Source organism: Eurytemora carolleeae, unplaced genomic scaffold, assembly GCF_000591075.1.
Source record: "Eurytemora carolleeae unplaced genomic scaffold, Eaff_2.0 scaffold310, whole genome shotgun sequence".
In the NCBI taxonomy this organism is placed as follows: domain Eukaryota; kingdom Metazoa; phylum Arthropoda; class Copepoda; order Calanoida; family Temoridae; genus Eurytemora; species Eurytemora carolleeae.
The window spans coordinates 115,949-138,168 of NW_019396216.1; the positions used below are offsets into that span (position 1 = coordinate 115,949).

Sequence of the window (22,220 nt, forward strand, 5' to 3'; positions counted from 1 at the left end):
AGCCACCCAACTAAATCTTTGGGACGCTCTGTAGCACGCACCACTGACCCTTCAGTAAAAGTAAATTCAACCTAAAGTCAGACCGCGTCAACCTTGTTGCACCGACTAGTCCTATTGAATGTCTGCTTTATTTACCCAATGTCCAGGCGATACAGTACAAACTGGGACCGGAAAGGTTGACCTGGCTCGGAAATTCAAGCGTACTACTGCTGCCCGTGGTAGGACTCAAAAAATGACGAGCAATCGATATTAAATTCAATTCAATATCAACCTGTAATCCCTTTCATTTTTGGCGAACGCTCCCTATAATTACTGTTGTTCTTGTCGCTTGTTTTTTTTAAGCAATCCCCCATGAATACCTGTTTTGTTTGTACAATTTTCTTGATTGATAAACTTGTTTTTTTCCTCCCTGATCAAAATTTCACTCTCACAAATCCAAAGTAAACAATGGAAAAATAAACACCAACCAAGGGGGGGGGGGCTAAATACTTAAATAGGTACAAAAATCCTGCCAACGTAGAACTGTTTAAAATCTGCACAAAACTATAATTTGTTGCTTCATTACTTTTCTTAGCATCTTAAAGATATTGCTTTTTTTCAACTTAATAGTTTCTTCAATATTTTCTACCTGACAAAGAAAAGAAGAATGCGAAAATTAACTTTGCATGAAAAGTTTTTTTTTTAAATCTCCAAAGTTGGTGAAGAGAATTTGAGAAAAGAATAAGATTCACTTCTCGCCATTTGTTAAATCTGTTTGCAATGTTGTAATACAAGGTTATAAACGGGCTGTAAAAAAATTGTGAGTTTGAAATGGTCCTCCCTGTTCAGAACTTCCCCCCGCCTGTTCACAACCTTTCCCACTCTGTTCAAAACTCCTGTTTGTTCGTTCAGCATTGAAACTTTTAGATCTTTCACTTGCTTTCCGCTGGGCTCTTAACATCTCATGACTTGATTTTGATTCACTTTTGGATTTGAAATTGGACGGAATTAAAAGTCCAGTTTCTTTATGGCCAGGTTTAAGAAGAGTATATCCAGTTCCTCCAGGAAAATATCCAGCCCCACCTGGAGTGTTTCCAGTCCCACCACCCCGACTGTATCCCCCCGCCCCTCCTGGTTTCCCTATTTTCAAGGTTCTTTAATAAATTGGGTTACTCTCGATGCGCTCCAATGTACGGAAAATTTCGTCTCCTTAGCATAGACAGATAGAATCCGCATATGACTTTAATGATTATAAAGGCGTGAGTGACGTCATATGCGGATTCTATCTATCTTTGCTAAAGAATCGACATTGGATACTGGAGCGCATTAAGAAAAACCATCCTTATTAAAGAACCTTGCCTATTTCTGAATTGGTTCGTCTAACTAAGTCTAGATCTAGTAAGCTAAGTCTGGGTAAGGGCTCGGCGCTCAAAGGTCGCCGGAACGGAAAGTCCGGACTTAAACGCCGACTGTTAGGAAAGTCGTCCAACCAGATGTCCACACAGCAATCAGATTTACTTCGACCAGATTTTCCGAAGCTGGTTCTGGTGTCTCCATCTTAAAAAAATAACTTAAAGGGACTGTACGCGAAATTTGAAGTGAACCTCACGCAAACATGACAATGCACAATTTACAACGGTACCCTTGAGATCTTGATCTGATAAAAATACGGAAGATGTTCTTTTCCTGGCCAGAAACGTGTTTAAATCTGCTAATTTCTCCATTGATTCTTGTATACAAGAAATGCGCAAGTCACTTTTGTATAGAAACCGCAAATAAAAATAAACAGTTTCAAGAAACAAAAAAATGGCTATCTAATTCTGACCAGACAAAACTTTTGAGGGTACTGTTGTAAATCGGGCATTGCCATCTTTGCACGGAGGGTCACTTAAAATTACACTAACAGTCCCTTTAATGCAAAATTTCTATTTAGTTTTTATATATTAAGCTGCATTCTGAATTTTGAAGTCATATTTAGACACGTATCTGTTTTTTCTTTGCTTAAATAATTAGAATATTTGAATTCTATCAAATTGAAAAAATAAATTATTCACTTTTCACTTGAAGAAGCTTTAGACGCTATTTTAAGTGATATCAATTTCAGAAAGAGTTCANGTTTAAGAATAAATGAGATTTCTAGGGATCCTTGTTTTCTAAAAGAAAATTGATTTGTTACAATTTTGGGTTCTCTATGTGTAGTGGCATAAGGATTTATATTGCAGTGACAAGGAGAGAATTTGTCGGATATGAAATCTTTTTAAAGGGACCGTTCACTTATTTGGGTAATTTTATGGTAAACTAAACAACCCATTCGCTGTTGATTGGTAATATTCTTACTTTTCAAAGACAACTGTGGCCGGAGAAAAAGCCGATTTAAGGATTGAAGGTTACCGTTTTAATCGGAAATGCCCCTTTGTAAATTGAAATTACGCCGATAGTCCCTTTAATCGGACTATTTAAAGAAAGTTAGTCCCTTTAATATTTAAAAATTAAAAAATAAATAAGAAAGGATGAGAATTAAAATAAATAAGAAAGGATGAGAATAAAAATAAATAAGAAAGGATGAGAATAAAAATAAATAAGAAAGTATGAGAATGAAAATAAATAAGAAAGGATGAGAATAAAAATAAATAAGAAAGGATGAGAATGAAAAGACGACTATAAAGGATTTATTCTTTTTCTTCATTCTTACATTTTTAGTTCCCCGCAACTGTGAAGGAACTGAGTTTTTGCCACAAACTCTGATTTTCTAATCCTTATATCTTTACAACCCGATGTCGTAAACCTTTGAAGTTTCAAACTATGAATACTGTTAGATCAAATATTTTGAAAAATTAGAGATTTACACTATTAGGTTGCAAAGATATAGGGATTAGAAAATTTGAGTTTATGGCACAAACTCAATTTCTTTGTTTTTTTTCTTTACAAATCATTTAACAAACTTTTTCTAGGTAAACCCTAAACTCATTTTTTTATTATTTTAATCTGAATTCTTAATCATTAAAGTCTCCTGTGTGGGTAAACCCCCCCCCCCCGTGCAGAAATCTAGTTCTCACCACGTTTTGGAATATCCAGAGATTTCTTCTTACAATACATTCCTTGGCTGGCTGCAGCTAGCAGGGGGAGGCCTGAAATTAACCAATCATGAAGTCGATTGATAATAATATCTAAAAAACAATGTTTGAAAAAATTTGAAATTGTTTAAAGAACAGTTTAACCTGTTTGTTGAGGAACCTGGTGCCCGAGCCTACCCTCTCTATAGGATGAACTGTTGTTCTCGTCAACAAAAAATGGCTAAAAATTATATAGTTTTGAGATCATTACATATAATTTGCTATTTTTAATTCGTAGAAAATATAAAACAGAATTTTCATATAGAATTTGTAATTTTTAATGTTTTATATTTTACTTTTTATAATTAAAGTTTTACATTCAAACATTCAAAAAAAAGTCTCAATTATGGCTTAGTGTAAAAAAAAGGTTAGAATTAATGAATTAATCTTAAATCACCGAATTAAATCCTCATGAACTTCTAAATTTGAATCGATGATTCAAATTTGAACCGGCATATAGGTAATTCAGCGAACTATCTCAAAATTATTAAGTAAGAAAAACGAAATAAAAAAATTTTATCGCGCGTTTAATGCTAAATTCTTAAATAAACCTGAGGGCTAAATTTCTGAGGCTTATGCGTGCATAGAAACCCAATATCTAACCTAAACCCATTTTTAATTTTTGTTTAACAAATAAATATATTGAAATGCATTAGACAAAAACAAACACCTTTTTAAAAAGAGATAAACTATTAAATCTAACTATCTTGTTGCGTCACAAAAATTCTGATAAAATAATGATCTTATTTTGAAAAACTAACAATCTATCTTATTTTGGGCAGTTTGCAAAATCTCGGCTAAACTTGTGTCGTTTCCTATTTTTGCAAGTGTAAAACTCTATTTACCTCATCAATGATGATTTTTGGTTTGCGAAAAAGAACATTTTCTGCAGATCTTGTTTTTCGCAATTCATTCGGTTCATAGTCAAGACTGGAATTGTAAATAAAAAAAATTACTTTTTATATATAACTATATAACTAAAATAATGATCATTGGACAATCTATATATAAAAGCACTAAGTCTTTGCCACAAAATCAAATAATACAATGCGCGCCTATATCTTTCGCATTCTGATGGTGTAAACTATTTTGACATTTCAAACTTAGGTTATTTGAGCCAACAGAATTCAAAGTTTGAGATATCTAAGATATGCACTATTGGGTTGCACATATATAGGGATTAGAAAATCAGAGTTTGTGACAAAGACTCAACTCCTCTGGGTTGTCTGTCTTTCTGTTTGTATGTTTGTTTTTAGGTAGGATTATAGATGTTCAAAATTTAAAATTGTGCCTGGAAAAAAATCTCGACATTAATTATTTTTGAAAATCTACCAATTTAAACAGAAAATCCGTGAAAATAAATTGTTATTTATAGAGAACGATGACAAAATGGGGACTAAAAAAGCAAAAATTAAAAGTTACACATTTTTACTTATAAATGTGTGACTAAGTTGTACAAGCTTTACAAAAATAGGCAACAATAAAGTTGGTCCTGTCTCATTAGTTGATGTATAATATTTACCTATTTGGTTGCTTTAGGAAATATGTTGAATTTGTTTTGAATTTCGGCCTGCAGGGGTAAGGGGAAAACTGGAGAAGATTCTAAAACATTTATAAAAATTACCTCTCTAAGCCTCAATTACTTTTACTGAAGAAGATTTGAAATATTGTAAACATTTGTTACATTTGGTAATTTTTTTAGATACTTATTCTCAAATTTTAAATTGACACACTTTTGATATTGAGATATTTTACGTAAAAGATTTAAAGATAATCATGTAATCAAAATAATTGAAAATATTTGTAGTAAGTCAAGTTACATATAGGATTGTAAACAGTACTATTTCAAGTGGAAAGAATAAAAATATGAATATATAGAAAATTCAAAAAAAATTTTGTCACATTATGTAGTATATATATTACGTTTATTCGCTCTCATAACTAAAAGATATGTTAATATTTGAACATCTGAACTATTCATAAATTAGATATAATTTTGTGAGAGCTTTTAAAAAAGTTTATTAAGGATATCTTGATTCTGATGCAAGTTTACAGTTTTCAAAGCGTTATAACGAGGGCTACGCATTACAACAGTCCTATAAACCGCAGTGGTTTATATGTCCTAAAAATCTTATTCACTTTTCATTATGTATTATGACTTGAAATTATAAGCACGTACAGTTCTTGAGAAAGTAATATTTATTATACATCACTAGGACTTTGTGACATCATAGTTCTTCAGTTTTTATAAAGCCAATTTATGTGGCAAATTTCAAAACAGTTTTTTTTTCTCAACAGCTGTGCAATATGAGGAATACTGATTGGAGAGGAATTGAGTATTTGTCACACACTATGATTTTCCAATCCCTATAATCTTTGAAACCCAATGCCGTAGACCTTAGATATTGCAAACTATTAATTCTGTTAGATTAAAGAATCTAAGTTTGTAATATCAAAGGTTTACACCATCAGGTGCAACAAATATAGAAAATCAGAGTTTGTTATACATAGACTCAATTCCATTCAATCTTACGAGTAATTTAGTAAAGTTTAACGTAAGTGCTGTAATTACCTCAGCTCGTTGAAAATATTCTCCACAAATACTATCAGAGTGTCGAGATCTAAGATGCTTTTCTTCCTAACAACAACATTTTTTAGGACTACAATTGGATAATTTTTAAACATTTCTTTTTTGGCACAAAATTGTAAACAAAAACAAAAAACTTTTTAATATGAAAATAATCCAAGTATCTTAAAGAATATTTAAAGATATTTGAAAAGTTGAAAAATATCTTTGCCTCCTTCAAAACTTAAATACTAGCCAATAAAGCTTGAAGAGTTATTAAATAACAAATATTATAAAGAATTATTTTTCTTTTTTTTATTTTCATATTTTCAAAATTTTTTTTATTTTTGTTTTTAGTTTTACAGATATAATCTGTATTTGAACCAGTGTGTATTGCAATAAAATATATCTAATTCTGGTGAATTATCACTGGTGTTTAGATGTAGAAACCAAGATATTTATCTTTATCGAAAAAACAATCAGAGATAAAAACTTTTGTATAGGATCTGCAACACTTGATATTAATATCCGCTGTAGAAACTTTTGAATTTCAGGGATGATTGCTTGATTCCTTAATTTTTAGAATCCATCCCTGAGACCGAAACTTAAAGGGAGTGTTCGCGAAAAATCAAAGGGGGTATGGTCTTACGGCGAAAATTATCGATGGTGATCGCTACTAATCTTACTTCTATCTATTGCGTCTATAATGAGAATATTGTTAAAAACGACTAATACCGAAGAACGTAGCACTTGCGTCCAAAAAAAATCAGAAAGTTACAATATTCGACTCAGATCGTAATAAAATCAATCAAATATTTCAACCTATAATCATCGAGTTTTATTCAACGCATTCGTATAAAGTTGATATTTCATAATATTTTTCATTTTGTTTTATATATGACTGGCTTGGGAACCCAGCCTTGCACAGCATTCTCATAACTACTTCAGCCGTTAACTCGCATTTAAATAGACGATTTAACATTTACCGTTCTCAATCCTGCATTTAGCTATTGCTTGTATTATGTTTCTAAATTATACCATACTTATTGTTGAACCAGTAGATGAGAGCAGTGTATGTTCTCATCAGAGCAATGCGGAATATCTCTCAATTCTGATCTGTAAACTGCTCTGCAAACAGCATATTGGGGGAATATTCTTTAGTTATGCTTCAATCACTTTTCTTATTAAAACGTACTGTACTCTGCAGACCTAATATTTAAGTTACCGACGACAAGTTGTATATAGTGGTTTATCTGATTCACATAAAACCGTTGTATTAACAAGAGCGAAGTAGATATCCTTATTCTTATAGCAGAATATTGAGTCCTCGGAGACTTTTGTTCACAATGTACACTCCCTGTTCTCAGGCAATACAGGTTCAGCGAATATGAATATCTCTGATATTTCACCTCCAAAGGTTTAATTTTCTTTACTAAAATACCTAGATAATGTTGGATTACGCAAGTTTTACTTCTTTTCCTTTTTTTTATCTAATTTGATTATTTTCGATGAAAAGGAGGAAATAATTTAAGATAATTTACATCTAAAGATAAATATCTTCAATTATCTAATCCACAAAAGGAAAGTCAACAAGGTTAATTTGATATAACGTAAAATAAAAAATTACCTCAATTGCAATTTTCTCTGTCATCTCTTTACTGTAGACGGGTTGGTACGGAAGAAGACTGCGAATTTTTCCTGAAATATTTCAAAATTCATAAAAAATTCAAATTTTCATCTAAAATTCTCGAGAAAATTTCTTGTTAATACAGACATGAGATTCTAACCTAATCATGTTTAAAGGGACTGTAAGCAAAATCTTTAGTGACCTTCCATACATAAATTGCAATATCAGATTCACAACAGTACCATTTAAACCTGTACTTAACCGGTCGATTTTAAACTTCGAAAATCAAAACATCGGATAACAAAAGTTGATGATGTAAAACGTTGGTGATACAAAACGTCGATGATGCAAAACGTCGACTAACTAAACGTCGATGATACAAAACGTAAACTAACTAAATGTTGATGATACAAAACGTCAGATAACAAAACGTCGATGATACAAAACGTTGATGATACAAAACGTCGATGATACAAAAGTTGATCATACAAAACGTCGACTAACTAAATGTTGATGATAAATAACGTCAGATAATTAACAAAACGTCAATGGTACAAAACGTCGATGATACAAAACGTCGACTAACTAAACGTTGATGGTACAAAACGTCTAAATTACAAAATGTTACACAGGTTGGGTTATAGGTAGGTTAAGACAATATCTGGACTGAGCGCTGCAGCTAGGGTGGGCTAGGCGCTGAGGCCTCTAAAATGTTGAATAATGTGCTGTCTCTCACATAATTTTGAGTTAGGTTAGGTTAAAAAATTTCTTGGCCATCGCTGCGCCTAGGATGCACAAGGAAGCCGAGCGGTGCAGCCTCTTAAGTGATAAATAATTTGCTGGTGCTTGCATTATTTTAGGTTAGGTTAAGAAAATTTCTGGGCCGAGTGCCATGGCTAGCCTATTACAGTTACAAAATTTAAAGAATATTACTAGGGGGCCGAGCGATGCGGCTAGTAGTTCAAATGAAACATTAAAAATGTATTATTTAAGGGTAAGGCTGGGTTAAGACATTCCTGGGCCGAGCGCTGTGGCTAATGAACATAAAAATAGCTAAAATTAATCAAAAATAGTCAAAATAAAATTTTGCCTGTTTGTCGCACTTTTTGACCCTATGATGTTTTACCCTTTGTCTTTTTAACCTTTGTCGCGTTTTTGACCGTTTTTCGTTTGACCCAAGGTCATTTTACCCTACTGATTCTTACGTACTGGGTACTGATTATTATGAACTATGTACTGAGTATTATGGACTGTGTAATGTGTACTGAGTATTATATACTTTGTACTGAGTATTATGTACTGTTTACTGATTTACGTGCTGGGTACTGATTATTATGAAATGTGTACTGAGTATTATGGACTGTGTACTGTGTACTGAGTATTATGGACTGTGTACTGTGTACTGAGCATAATGGACTGTGCACTGAGTATTATGTACTGCCCAGGAAACATTTTTACCGACTTTATGCGCCGATGGCGAAGTTGGCGGGTAAATAATTCTGGACTTCATATGTTCGCCATCAGTTTGTCGTAGACTAAATGTTTGCAGGGTGTGTACTGTCTATTGAGTATTACGGACTGTGTACTGAGTATTATGGACAGTGTACTGTGTACACTGAGTATTACGGACTGTGTGCTGAGTATTATGGACTGTGTACTGTATACTGAGAATAATGTATTGTGTACTGATTATTACGTACTAGGTACGGATTATTATGGACGATGTACTGAGTACTGAGTATTATGGACTGTGTACTGTGTACTGTGTGAACTCACCCCAACGTTGGAAGAAGAGAGTAAGGGTAACTCCCCACAGTATCATGATTATAACAACAAGAACCATCTCTGAACCTCCAGGCTTTCTGTTCAAAGCAAGAATATCCCACCATGGTATTTAAGCTTAAAGGGAGTGTCTGGCTAGACATGGTATTTGAGCTGAGAATGCATGGTATTGTAGAGACATTTCTTAGAAATCAATTGAGACCTAGAAGACTTTTTTACGGTGTATAATTGCTAAGTTAGAGCGCAAAATTGATCTTTAAAATCCTCTTTAGCTCTCGCATAGCTGCCCATGGCAGGTTGTGGCAAGGTACGGCTGCCCAGCAAGTTGTGGTGCGGCGCGGCTACGCCACAACCTGCCTGACGGCAAGCGCCACAGAGGAACTTAAAGATCGATTTGGTATATTCCTAGAGAACGATTTTTGGACCCCCTCCCCGAGCCCCCCCCCCCTATAAATTTTGTACATGGATCTTAAATGACATGAATCTTAAATGTAAGACATGTGGCCGCAGCGCTCGACCCCCTAGCCTGTCCTAGCCGCAGCGCTCGGTCCAGAAAGTGTCTTAACCTAACCTAAACCTAAATAATGCTAAATAAAAACTAATTTGGTCATGTACAAAATTGATAGGAGGGGGGGGGGCTCGGGGGGGGGCCAAAAATCTTTCACTAGGACAGACCCATCGATTTTGCGCTCATTCTGAGCAATCATAAACTGCATAACCGTAGGCCTCAAATTATTTCCAGGAAATATCTTTGCAACCCGACCTTTGACTTTCTGTTAGATCAAGTAATCTAAATTTGAAATATCAAATCTTTAAACTTCTATGTTGCAAAGACATAGGGATTAGAAAATTTCAGTCTGTGCCACAAACTCAGTTTCTTTGTTTGATAACAATTTCTGACTTTTCTAAAAATGTTTTAATGTATGTCTGTCAATTATTTCTTCTTAAAAGAAAACTAGAGATTTGTTTACAAATAAGGAAATTAATGAAGCCACAAGAAAAGTTAATTTCCCTTCCAATCAATTTTTGGATCAGCCATGAAAATCACAATGACAATATTTTGTACATTGTAAAAGCAGGTATGAACATTGTTCGGATTTATTTTATCTATCATTTCAACTTTGCTAAACGTAATTTAAATCTAAAAGAGATTAATGAGTCAATTTTTCACATATAGTAAAAATGTTAAGTCGTTTACTTTGAGAATTCACTGGGTCCGTCTGGTAGTAAAGAAAAAAACTATTACATTGAAATAAACCTAACGGTTTATTGGAGAATTGATTTATTGACAACAGACTCAATTAAAACAAGTCAAATTGTTATTCTCGAGAGCAATAGGAAAATTCTTTGTACACATAAAGGTGAATTTCCGTGTTTTCTAAATTGGTGGAAATACAGGGTGTCCCACATCAATTCGGATCGTTTATGGTTCTAAATTGCGTTTTTCGAGAGAAATTAGAAATTTTAGAAAGATTAAATTAATTTTAAAAATTGTATACGCCTACTATTAAAATTTGAATGCATAAAACACTAGGTTTTTCGGGTATTAGGTGCGTATTTCAGCATTAAACCTAGAAGATAATCCAATATGATATGGGACGCTCTGTAGCAGAAATGAAAATTGTTTGGTTTGGAAATTCAAGTTTCCTCGTGTTGCTAAGGGTTGTAGTGTTGAAAAGTACAATTGGACTTTGCTGTACTGTGCCACACCTAAACAAACTCTGCATTGGCAAAATCAAAATTGTTTAACATTAAAAATAAAAATAAACTTTATATATTTCGAAGAAAAAATTGATCCTGATCCAAAACGTCTTAAAAGTCAAATAAAACTAAATGTCACTTCATCAAAGAATGATCCAATGATATTCTAATCTTTCATTCAATTTTGTGCTAAAAACCCCAGAAAGGTTGCAATTACAAAGTAGAAGAAAGATATAAATAAAAACAAATGAAAATGGTAGATTAAGAATTCATCATCCATGAAAAAAATGAAAGCCAAAGAGATTAGGAGCAAAGCTGTAATTTAATAATATAAGAGAAAATAATGAGGAGTGACAGATAAAAGAGAAATGAAATATTTTCAAAAGGTCTCCATGGGGCATCAATTTTAACCCTCCTGTCTATTCGCATCGTTTATCCCGTAGGCAAAGAAAACCAAATCAAGTGCTCCGACAGCCTTTATAGTAAATCATATTTAGAATCAGTTAAATCAGCTGTTTTCTCTCTTCTTTGCTTACCTGGACTTTTTACGAACAATCAGCTGATAATCTGAATATGGCGTCAAAGTTTCAATTTTGATCCAAGTTTTATTTCTGACAGATACTGGCAGAACCATGTAGGACCTAGATAGACATTTAAGAAAAATGAGCAAATTTTACTGTCAACACGGAATTAGTATATATATAGCTTTAAATTGTGGAGTTTCCATTATTTCGGAAAATATTCTATTTTGTAAATTAAATTGTCAGCGAAGCTGAATTCCGGGATAATTCCGAACAAAAAGGAAACGGAAATTTTTCCGTTTCTTTTTCTCCTGTTTGTTCCCAAAATGTCCAAAAATTTTCCGTTACGTTTTTCAGGAATTGTTCCGTACCTTTCAATATTTTCTATAAAATAATGTTCTGTACATCTACGGTTTACGGAATACAAATTGTTCTTGAAATGCTCCGGAATCCGGAATTTTGTTAAAACCCCACATAAATAGGTTCAAAATAATTAAAGTTGAATTAAAACATAATATTTAACCCATTGAAAAAAATTTAAATTATAGACTTACCTTTCATTGTTCTTTGTATAGAGAATCTCAAGTTGATTTTGAGATTCTTCAGATTCCTCCGTATCCAGGGGCTCAGAGATATCATTCAGAACTGTTGAAGAATCTGCAGGATCATCTAATCCCAATGTGGTTTCTACAGGATTATTCATTCCTTCTGTAGTGTTAGTTAATCCTTTTGAATTGTCTGAAGGATCATTTAATCCATCTGTTAGGTCTGAAGGATCATATAATCCATCTGTAGGGTCTGAGAAATCATTTAATCCCATTCCTAAAGGATTAAGTAATCCTTTTCTGGTTTTAGTTTTAGTATTTTCTGTCGAGGCAACATTGAACTGAGTCCCAACTGACAGTCTATGTGATTCTTTTTTTGATTCTAAGGATTTGATAAAGTGTTTCCTTGAACCTTGGTTCGAAGATTTGACATTTGAATTTACATCACTTTCTTCGTCAGTTGTGTTAACACTAGTATTATCAATCTCAGAACTATTGGTTTTGTTCTGACTTGCACCTAAGCTAAAATTTGAGCTTGTATTTGAGCTGATATGTGCTTTTGGACGCAAAATGGTTTGATGCACAGGACTGGCATCACTCTGATTGGCTCCTTCAAAATAAAAAGACTTAGAAATTAAATTTTTAAATCAGAAAGAAGAAAAAACAATTAGAAAATGTTAAATAATAATAAAGACAATTTTTCTTTAAATTTTCATAATATCCTTTAAAGTCGATCCAGTCTTGAAATTTGGTGCAAATTATCAGAGCTACCTGAACCACTAAGATCTATATAAAATTGAGTCCGCCACCGTATGCATGAACCCTTGATCAAAAACAATTTGATATTTTCCTTAGGATTTTAATAAATTTTAAACTTTTTCTAGTTTTTAAATTTTTTAATTTTTTTTCAATTATACTTTCTTTCCGGTGACATTATTAGATTAGATTTTGTTTCAAAATAGGCAACTTTGAGTTCGTTTATATATCTTACATTGCACTTTTTTTGTAATCAAACACATGGGGTTTTAATTCAATTTTAATTAAATGCACTTTTTTGTCTTTTATCTTAAAACTGGACGGAACTGGGATATTTTTTGGGAGGAGGGGGGGGGGGGGGGCGGGAGTGAACACTTTTTTGATGTGCAATTTTGTGCAATAAGGCGCAAGCATGCAACCTTTTTTAGAATAAACTTCTTGTTAAGCTTTTCTGGACAAAAAAATTAATTAATTTTTACTCTTTATCCCTGTTTTTAACCTGAAAATTACCCTTTTTAGTCTCAAATTCATCAAAACAAGTTTTACTCAAATTAAATGTTTGAGAAAGGTAAAGAGAAAGATAATAGATGAAAATAGAATTAGATTAAAACTCAATTAAGAATTTTCATGTCTAATTTTTAAATATTGAAGCAAAAGTGTGAAGATAATTTTTTGGAGCAACATAGAAAGAACTTGATATATATAAATATTTATACAATGTATAATTATGTATCTATATTTTACCTATAATTAGTTTTGAAAAATTAAATACTTGTTTTTTGCCTTTTCCAATTAACACGAAGTCCAATAAAGTTTAGTGCATATGATAAATACTTCATGTGTTATCTATGTACTTAGATATATATCTATTAAAAAAGGGGTGCGGGGGGAGACAATAGCCAAAAGTTCCTAACGAGAGCCCGATTAAAATTTAGGTTTACCCTTTTTTTACCCCCCTCCCTCCCCCCTTCTCAATAGAAAATATCCTGTGAACGAAAAAATTGGATTGCTGACAAATAAGAGACTTTTGTTGAATATGAACTTTTTTTTGATTTCGTGTATAGTGTTTAGCTCTTGCTAGTTAAGCCTGAGTTTTATATATCCCTTAAACTTGAAGACTCTTAAAAATTGCTGAACATGAAGTTTTCAACTTTTAACATTCTTTAAATGTTCTTAACTCAACACTTTCAACTGGAAACATAAAAGTTTTCAGAACGGTATTCTCCTACACAGTATTTTTAACGACCAATACCGGACTTCAAAATAAATATATTATAAACGCACTGTCAAATAGAATTCCTTCCTTTTATAAGAATGTTAACTTCAATACTTCATGCAGTATATTGTGTACTGTATGTAATCATACACTCAACTAGAGATAGGCATCGTTTGTACAAACGAACGAAATTAAAAAAAAGATCGGTTACATTTTCTAAATCGTTCGTTCAAACAAACTTCGATTTTTCCCGGATAAACAAATTTTTCGGGAGATTTAAAAAAAATATCGTTTTTTACTGAACCAACTTGTTTTTGGAACAAAATCTAGAAAAAATGATTTTTACTGAAAAAAACGATTTTTTTTGAATGAACGATTTTACAAAAGAATCGTTAACAAGAAAACAGACGAAATAGATGGAAAATGGACGATGATTTTGAGAACGAACGAAATCAAAAGAATGAAATTGGTCATTCACGAACGATGAACGAACGTAGAAAAAAGTAATCGGCAAAATTATTCTATATTTTTGCACGAAAGCGTGCAAGTCCTGTTTTGCAGTGAATTCCGTTTTTCTTAATTCAGAAATTGTGACAGATTGTTCACTGGTTGAGAACGTTTTTAACAAATGAATGGGTTAAAATCAATCCTTCTCTCCTAATAATCCTGTCTTTGATGCCTAATAATGACTAAAATTGTGAAAGGTCTTCGGCGCTATTTTTAGAATCTGCAAAATTGTAAAAATTAGCAAAAATCACTTTTTAAATTATTTTGGAATTTTTACAACTGATAGTTTTTCCGAAATTTTATCTCTAAATTTTTTTCCAGAAGTTTTCGATTTCTAAAATTCTCAGAATTTTTCTTTCTAAAGAAAATTCTTGCCTGAGACTTTTTGTTGTGCTGTGCTTGGGTCTCTGTAAACAAATCATTCTAAATTCTTATTGTTTTCTGTATTTTATTCTGTTAACATGCTCAAATCTTTCTCAGTCAAAGTTTTACAAAATCCTATTAACATATCTATTTCTCAATAAATTTTTCTTGTTGAACTTTGCCAGATGTTATTTTATTAAGATTAAGACTGGTTAAAACTAGTTTAATCATTTGAATTAGTAAAGAAACGGTACTTTTAGAAACTTTGTCTTTTCTAAATATCTAAATATCTGTTAGTTTGATTCAATGTCCGATCATAGTTCAGAAACTCCTTTACCGATTTGCCTCAAACTTTGATTGGGGAAGTCTAAGCTGGGTTTAAAGATTTGAACGACAGTGGGTTCATTTTTTTAGGGAAAGTACAATTTCCAGTTAAAGCTGGGTTTCCAAGCTAGTCATGAATGAAATATCTATTTTGTAACTCTTTATAAGTTCAATTTTTTCGATAATGGTTTCTCTAAGATGCGCATTTTGTTTTAGAAACGAGAAGTTGAAATTATTAGAATTCGACACTTTTCAAGTTATATATTGACGACTCTTCCACATTATTGTTTAAATAAAGACATTAATGGGAATTGTTGTAAATCGGACATAGCTGGCCATCTTTAATTGAAGAGTTACTTTAAGTGAGCAGTGATTACTCCTTAGAATTATCTATTATTTTCTATTTGAATATCCATGTTCTACAATGGATACAAAGCAATGTAATAAATTATAATTTATTAAATAATAATTAAGAAAAAATAAGAAATTCCTTTGGATATTTTTAGTATAAAAAAAATGGGAAAATATGATAGCCCCTGTATTTATGAATATATATATAACTTACTGGCTTGGGAACCAAACACTGATAAAGTTTATCCCGCCCTTTACCCGCAATTGAACGATTTTACCGGGATACTAAATTTTCGCTATAAAAGTCGACCCACTCAACTTAGAATCTCAAAACCGAAGTAAAAACATTCCCGTGGGTCTCCCGAGTTCCCCAATAAAAAATTGAGGCAAATCAGTCCAGGGGTTCCTGAGTTATGATCGGAAAAACAAACAAACAAACAAACAGAGATTACAACTTTATATATAAAAGAAAAAACATACATAAATATATATACTATCTCTCTATGTCTATCTGTTAGTTAAGTTTGTATGTCCGATCATGAACATGAACATGAACACCGATTTGCCTCAAATTTTAGTCGGAGAACTAGGTAGATCCAAGGGAATGTTTTAAAATTTCTAAGTTGATTGGATTGACTTATATAGAGAAAGTTTTTTCCAGGCTAAGATGGGTTCCCATACTAGTAATGTATGTCTCTATATAATATCTATAAAATTAATCATATCGGATTTCTAGTAACAGTACGTATACTGTTTACAACAAAAAACTATGAATAAATCAATATTATCTGAGATGGAATTTAAAGAATTTGAGCCGCGGTTTAAATCCGCCAAAACCCGGTTTAAATTCAGCGCCGGCTTAAATCTTGAAACATATGATACAATTTAAAGTGGAACCAACCATATTTAAACCGCGACTTAAATTTAAACCGCCGCTCAAATTCTTTAAATTCGGCCACTGATAGTTTATAAATTGAAGTTTTTAATTGATTAAAAAATTGTATTGCTATGAAACATTTGTGATGTAATTTGATTTTTAGAAATCCGCTAAAATAATCTTCAAACTTTTAAACTTAGGGACATCGGACATACAAACAAACAAACTAAAAAACAGACAAACAAACCGAGATTATTACAATATATATATCTTTATCAGATAATTTCAATAAAAGTAAATATTGAAAAGTATATTAATAGTATACTAATAGTATTAATAATAAATATAGCATTAATAATGAATATGATCTATATCCGCATGCTACTGTAGAAGATGATGTATTTTGGAGAAAATTGGATCAATAAAAAACTAATTTATCTCCAAATAAATATGTTTTTATTATTACTTTTTTAAGGAGGGCTGAATTTACACGAAATTGTAAGATAATTTTATTTCTGATTTTATAGATATTCAAAGGAATTGAGTTTTTGTCCCAAACTATAATTTTCCCATTTAGTTCTTTGTATTTTGAGTTTTGATATTTCAAACTTTAAGTTCTGTTAGATCAAGTTTGAAATATAACAGGTTTACACTTTGAGGTTGCAAAGATATAGGGTTTTTGAGTTTGTGACTAGAACTTTAATCTTTTCCTTTGATATATGTATGAATTTTGTTTATAGATCCAAGTTTGAAATATCAAAGGTTGCCCTCATGTTGCAAAGATATGGAAATTATAAAATTATAGTTTGTGGCAGAATTCATTTCTTCACTTTCATAAAACTTATATCTTTAAACTTTCTTATATTGAATTGATTGATGAATAATTTATATTTTTAGATTGGTTTCCTCAAGTTTTCTTGCAGCTCCTCCAGCTCCCATGATACTAGAGAACATGAATTCTTTTTTATAGGTTTTTCAACATTTCTAGAAGTTTGGTTTTTTATGGGCTGAGATTCTTAATTAGTTTAATTTTATAAACTTCAGATTCTAGAATGGGAAAATTTAAAACAGAAATAGGGTTATTCACCATTTTTTAAAATTCACCGGATGCTCAATTATTTTTTAGATATCGTTGAATCAAATTATCCATTAAACAAATTTAGTAAAATAAACAATGTTTTTAAACATTTGACCCTCCAATATTAAAACACAATGAATTCTGTTAGATCTCAATCTATATTGAAATTTAGCTTGTCTGTTTGTATTCAAAAAACGTCAAAACGGCTGAACCGATCAGGCCCAAATTTTGTGTGAGACCTCACGTGGCCCCAGGGAAGGTTTATGAATGATCAAAATTTCAAATATTTGTCTCCATCAAAATTCGATTTTCATTAAATTTTTTAAAATTTAGAAAATCCACGAATTTTTTTGGCTAAAATCCGCGAACTTTTTTTTTGTTTTGTTTTACGATGTACACAAAGAGAACATGTTTACAATTGAAATAGAAGATGGGCGCGAAGCACCCTAAAAGCCTAATATTTAAAATTTAAGATATCAAAGATTTACCTCATGAGGTTGCAAAACAAAGAATGAAAAATTGGAGTATGTGAAGAGTAATCATGGTTCCTTTACATGATATACAGGATTATCCACAAAGAATGAGACTTCAGAGACGATCGACTGTACTTAATGTAATTTATTAAAAATCTTGATTTTCTGCAACTGTAAAAACACTTCTTTGTTTCTTTTCCAAATCATTAATATGCCGTATCTATTACAGAAAATATTATTTAACCTTTGGATTGTAATATTTTTAAAGTTTCCGGTCATCTTTATAGTATCATCCTTTATGGGAAACCCTGTATATAATTTAAAAAAAGCAATGTGGTTGAATCATGGACTAAGGTTTTTAATTTTACACTGTTAATCCCTCTAAGAAAGAACTAATCCGCATGTCCTGTAGTGCAACGGATTAAGTTAATTCCTATTGAAAATCTTTAAAAGTTTTAACAAGCAAAAGCCACCAAAAATCTTCTTTAAAAACTAAACATATCACACAAATTGAGTCACTTTGTAGCAAATATCGTAGCAAACCCTATATTTGTTAACCTAAACATACCTAGATATATTACGTTGTACATTGTCTTTAAATCTAAATGCGCTTGTAAATAGCTACGCAAAACTTGTATTGCAATTAACCTAACCTAGCTACGTCTGTAAATAACTGTAATAAATGCCCTACTCCAACAAAGTCTTTTAGATCGGTATCAATCTATGTACAACTCTACCTAGAACTCAATTGGTTCCTCAGTAATACCATAGTCAATATTAATCTGGATACGACTCAGTTTGTATTCTCCAGTTATCTATGTTTCAAGATACAACTCAATCCCTCTCGTTCATCCACGAGACATAGAACTATTCAGTTCTGTAATACGGTACCAATCCAGGCAAATACTTCCATATTCTCAGGTATCTAAGCTTCAAGATACAGCGCACTGAGCTTCCCAATTTACATCTATCTTTCAAGAAAGTGATTCAGGACGCTTCTCGTTAGCTAAACAAGAAACATTACTCTCTCACTGTAATCAAAGCGGAGTATTTTCCAACTCAATGTATTTTGGGTTCTATCATACAAATTAAGTTAATTAAAGTAATTACAAGTTTCAGGGCGTTATATACAAGTTTTATGACGTTTAGATAAAAGCGTAGTTAAGCTAATCACAATACAGGTTTGATGTAGTATGTAGCAAATATTGTAGCAATCCCTATATTTGTAAACCTGAACGTACCTAGATATATTAACTTAACTTGTTGCATAGAACCCCAAATATATTTAGTTGTAAAAATACTCTGCTTGTTTTACGGTATCAGAGTAAATATATTCCTGTAAACAAACAATAAGGTTTCAGTGTATCTGGTACAATAATATACCAAAGAATACAGATAAAGTCATGTCCGAATTCACATTGATAGCAAAGTATTGTGGAACTGACTAGTTCTTATGCCTCGCCGATCATAGCGAGAGTGATTGAGTATTGATACAGATTAAGTAATGTCCGGATTGACATTGATAGTAAAGTACTGTGAAACTGACTAGTTCTTAAGCCTCGTCGATCATAGCGAGAGCGATTGAGTATTGACTTATTGTGTTGAAATATAGTGTTGCTTACGAAGGGTGGTTTAAATTAACTTAATTTTTACTGGTATTGAGCCTTTTGGCTAAATCATTGTGATATGCTATTTTCTGGAGACAAAAATAGAAAGAAGCCTTTAACCAGAAACGTAATTTTTAGAAGTCTGAACAACCAAACCAGTGCAATGGAAAAGTTTCAAAGTTTAAGTCTTATTGATTGCATTTTATGCACTTTCATGGATATCAATATAATATTTAATTATTTGCTGAATGATGAAAAGAGGAGATGAGCCATTAATCTCGATATCCACAATTCTAAAGTTTTCAGCTCTGCCATATTTGAATTGTTTTTTTTTTTTAAACAACTTCTTTTAATAGCGGGATCACAACAGTTTAATTAAAAAAACCAGTAAAAATATTGATTTTCGTATAAATTTATACAAAATAAAAAATTTCCAAATTTATTCAAAAACAGTTTAATTATCGATCACCTACACAGGGAAAATATTTTTGCATTGAAAAGTTTTGATTGCATGATAAATAATCAGGAATAAATCTAATAGATAAACGAACTTTGTGAATAATAAAATATTTTTATTTCGAAAGTAATTTATTTTGAATGAATTATATTAAAGAACTTTTCTCTCAGGATTTTCTTTTCCAAATCATCTCTTTAAATTGAATTCAATTTCAGATATTTCATTGCAAAAAGGACGGAAGTTATAGTACAAAATGTTAGAAGGTATACAGTGGTAACCATTATAAATCGAAAAAGCTGTTAATTTGTCATTTTTACAGTTTAAAATGTCGTTTTATAGTTTAAAATGTCGTTTTACAGGTTAAAATATCGTTTTATAGTTTAAAATGTCGCGCTAAGTAGTTTGAAACGTTATTCTTTATATATTCAATTCTTGCAATTCAACCAACTTGTAGTTTTCGACATCTTCAACGTTCTTCACTTATGTATATATAATATACTAGCTGGGCACCCAGCGTTGCCAAGGGGAGTCATAGTTAGTCCAACCGATTACACGCGCGTTGTCGTTAATTACGATTTTTCCCGTAAAAAGTTTACCCCACTCAACTTATAATCTCATAACCATGAGAACCTTTCCGTGGCTCACCCAAGTTCCTCGATCAAAATTTAAGGCAAATTGGTCCAGGGGTTCTTGATTTATGATTTGACAAAATTAAACAAACAATGATTACTACTTTATATAAATAGCTATATGTACGTTATAGCTGGCCAAACGGGGGTGATAAAGTCCAACATTTTTGTTGAAATTTCTGAAATTCCTCGGGCACCTCAATTAAAATCATGATTTAATACCAAGTGCGGGTAAACGGCGGGAGTAGCTATGACTGTGAAACATGATATAAACCCTGGGCAACGCCGGGTACTCAACTCAGTAAAAAGTGGAGTATGAAGTAGACTATCAGACTTAATTTATGTTCATGAATCAGAGCAAATTGTGCAGTGTACAAAAAACCATTTTACACATTTAGCTTATTTTCAAGCTACTGTTAAAACAAGTTAAAGCTATTGCTGAAATGTCGTCTTCCTGGTTCCATTGTTCAATGGATCCCACTGTAGAATTCTCCCTTTCTACCTTGAAGCCTGATAAAATAGAATGCATGGTTTCCTAGGATTGTTTTTCTATCCAGGACTGTTACATTTACTTGAATACCTCCCAGGGGGATAGAACCTGAACACAGATAAATACATATCATTTCAGACCCTGACCTTACAATTCAAAATATTAAAGGGATTGTTCAGCAAATTAAATATGTTTAATTCAACAATTACCGTGTACAAAGTACAAATAACAAGGTACGAGGAACAAGGTAGAAGGTAGAAGGTACAAGGTACAAGGTACAAGGTACAAGGTACAAGGTACAAGGTACAAGATTCAAGGTACAAGGTACAAGGTAAAGATACAAGGTACAAGGTACAAGGTAAAGATACAAGGTACAAGGTACAAGGTACAAGGTAAAGATGCAAAGTACAAGGTACAAGGTAAAGATACAAGGTACAAGGTACAAAGTACAAGGTACAAGGTAAAGATAAAAGGTACAAGGTACAAGGTACAAGGTAAAGATTCAAGGTACAAGGTACAAGGTAAAGATGCAAAGTACAAGGTACAAGGTAAAGATACAAGGTACAAGGTACAAAGTACAAGGTACAAGGTAAAGATAAAAGGTACAAGGTACAAGGTACAAAGTAAAGATTCAAGGTACAAAGTAAAGATTCAAGGTACAAGGTACAAGGTAAAGATACAAGGTACAAGGTAAAGATTCAAGGTACAAGGTACAAGGTAAAGATACAAGGTACAAGGTACAAGGCACAAGGTAAATAATTTACTTGTTTTTTCGCAGAGAAGCAAAAAAAGTGAAACTATTCTGAACATTCTCTCTGAAAATTAAAAATTAAATTTTTGACATTTCTCACATATAAAAAAAGAAAAGAATTAAGTTTTTTGCCACAAAATCTGATTTTCTAATGCCTATATCTTTTTAACCTAATGGTGGAAACCTTTCATATTGTAAACTTTTGATTTAACAGAATTTATATAGTTTTATATATTTCTTGTAAGCACTCTGAATATTGAAAGACTGAATGCCATTTTTTTGCAAGTAAGCAGTCTGAATATTGAAAATCTGAAAATTGAAAGACTGAATATGAAAAACTGAATATTAAAAGACTGAATGCCAATAGTTGACATTTATTTCTTTCTTATTGATTTAACAAAAACCAAATGTCACTGTTCTGTGTTCCTAGTTTGAATCTTGATTTCTGCATTTTGTTGAAAATATATGTTTTTATGATAAACAGATATCAATTTTCATATTATTATC

The 22,220-nt window shown here is 31.9% G+C and overlaps 1 protein-coding gene across 1 annotated transcript; it reads right to left on the bottom strand.

Moving 5' to 3' along the window:
* Window positions 1–1,297: 1,297 nt before the first annotated feature.
* On the bottom strand, window positions 1,298–21,773 carry LOC111698366 (uncharacterized). The gene is made up of 15 exons (XM_023468682.1): window positions 21,727–21,773; window positions 21,008–21,070; window positions 17,135–17,171; window positions 14,689–14,720; window positions 11,844–12,444; window positions 11,305–11,409; window positions 10,715–10,777; window positions 9,062–9,147; window positions 7,286–7,356; window positions 5,665–5,730; window positions 4,615–4,694; window positions 3,938–4,022; window positions 3,198–3,273; window positions 3,036–3,107; window positions 1,298–1,536 (listed from the first exon to the last, which is right to left on the bottom strand). The coding sequence occupies exons 1-15, from the start codon at window positions 21,770–21,772 to the stop codon at window positions 1,325–1,327; spliced, it is 1,695 nt and encodes a 564-aa protein (XP_023324450.1). The 5' UTR covers window position 21,773; the 3' UTR covers window positions 1,298–1,324.
* Between the last annotated feature and the right edge of the window lie 447 nt (window positions 21,774–22,220).

What these genes read in the sequence shown, in the direction of transcription:
- LOC111698366 (XM_023468682.1), bottom strand. Translation starts at nt 21,772, where the DNA reads ATGTTCAGAATAGTTTCACTTTTTTTGCTTCTCTGCGAAAAAACAA. An exon ending in CAGAGAAAATTGCAATTGAG is followed by an intron (nt 5,731 to 7,285) that starts GTAATTTTTTAT and finishes TGTTGTTGTTAG; the next exon opens with GAAGAAAAGCATCTTAGATC. An exon ending in CCAGGTTCCTCAACAAACAG is followed by an intron (nt 3,108 to 3,197) that starts GTTAAACTGTTC and finishes GGTTAATTTCAG; the next exon opens with GCCTCCCCCTGCTAGCTGCA.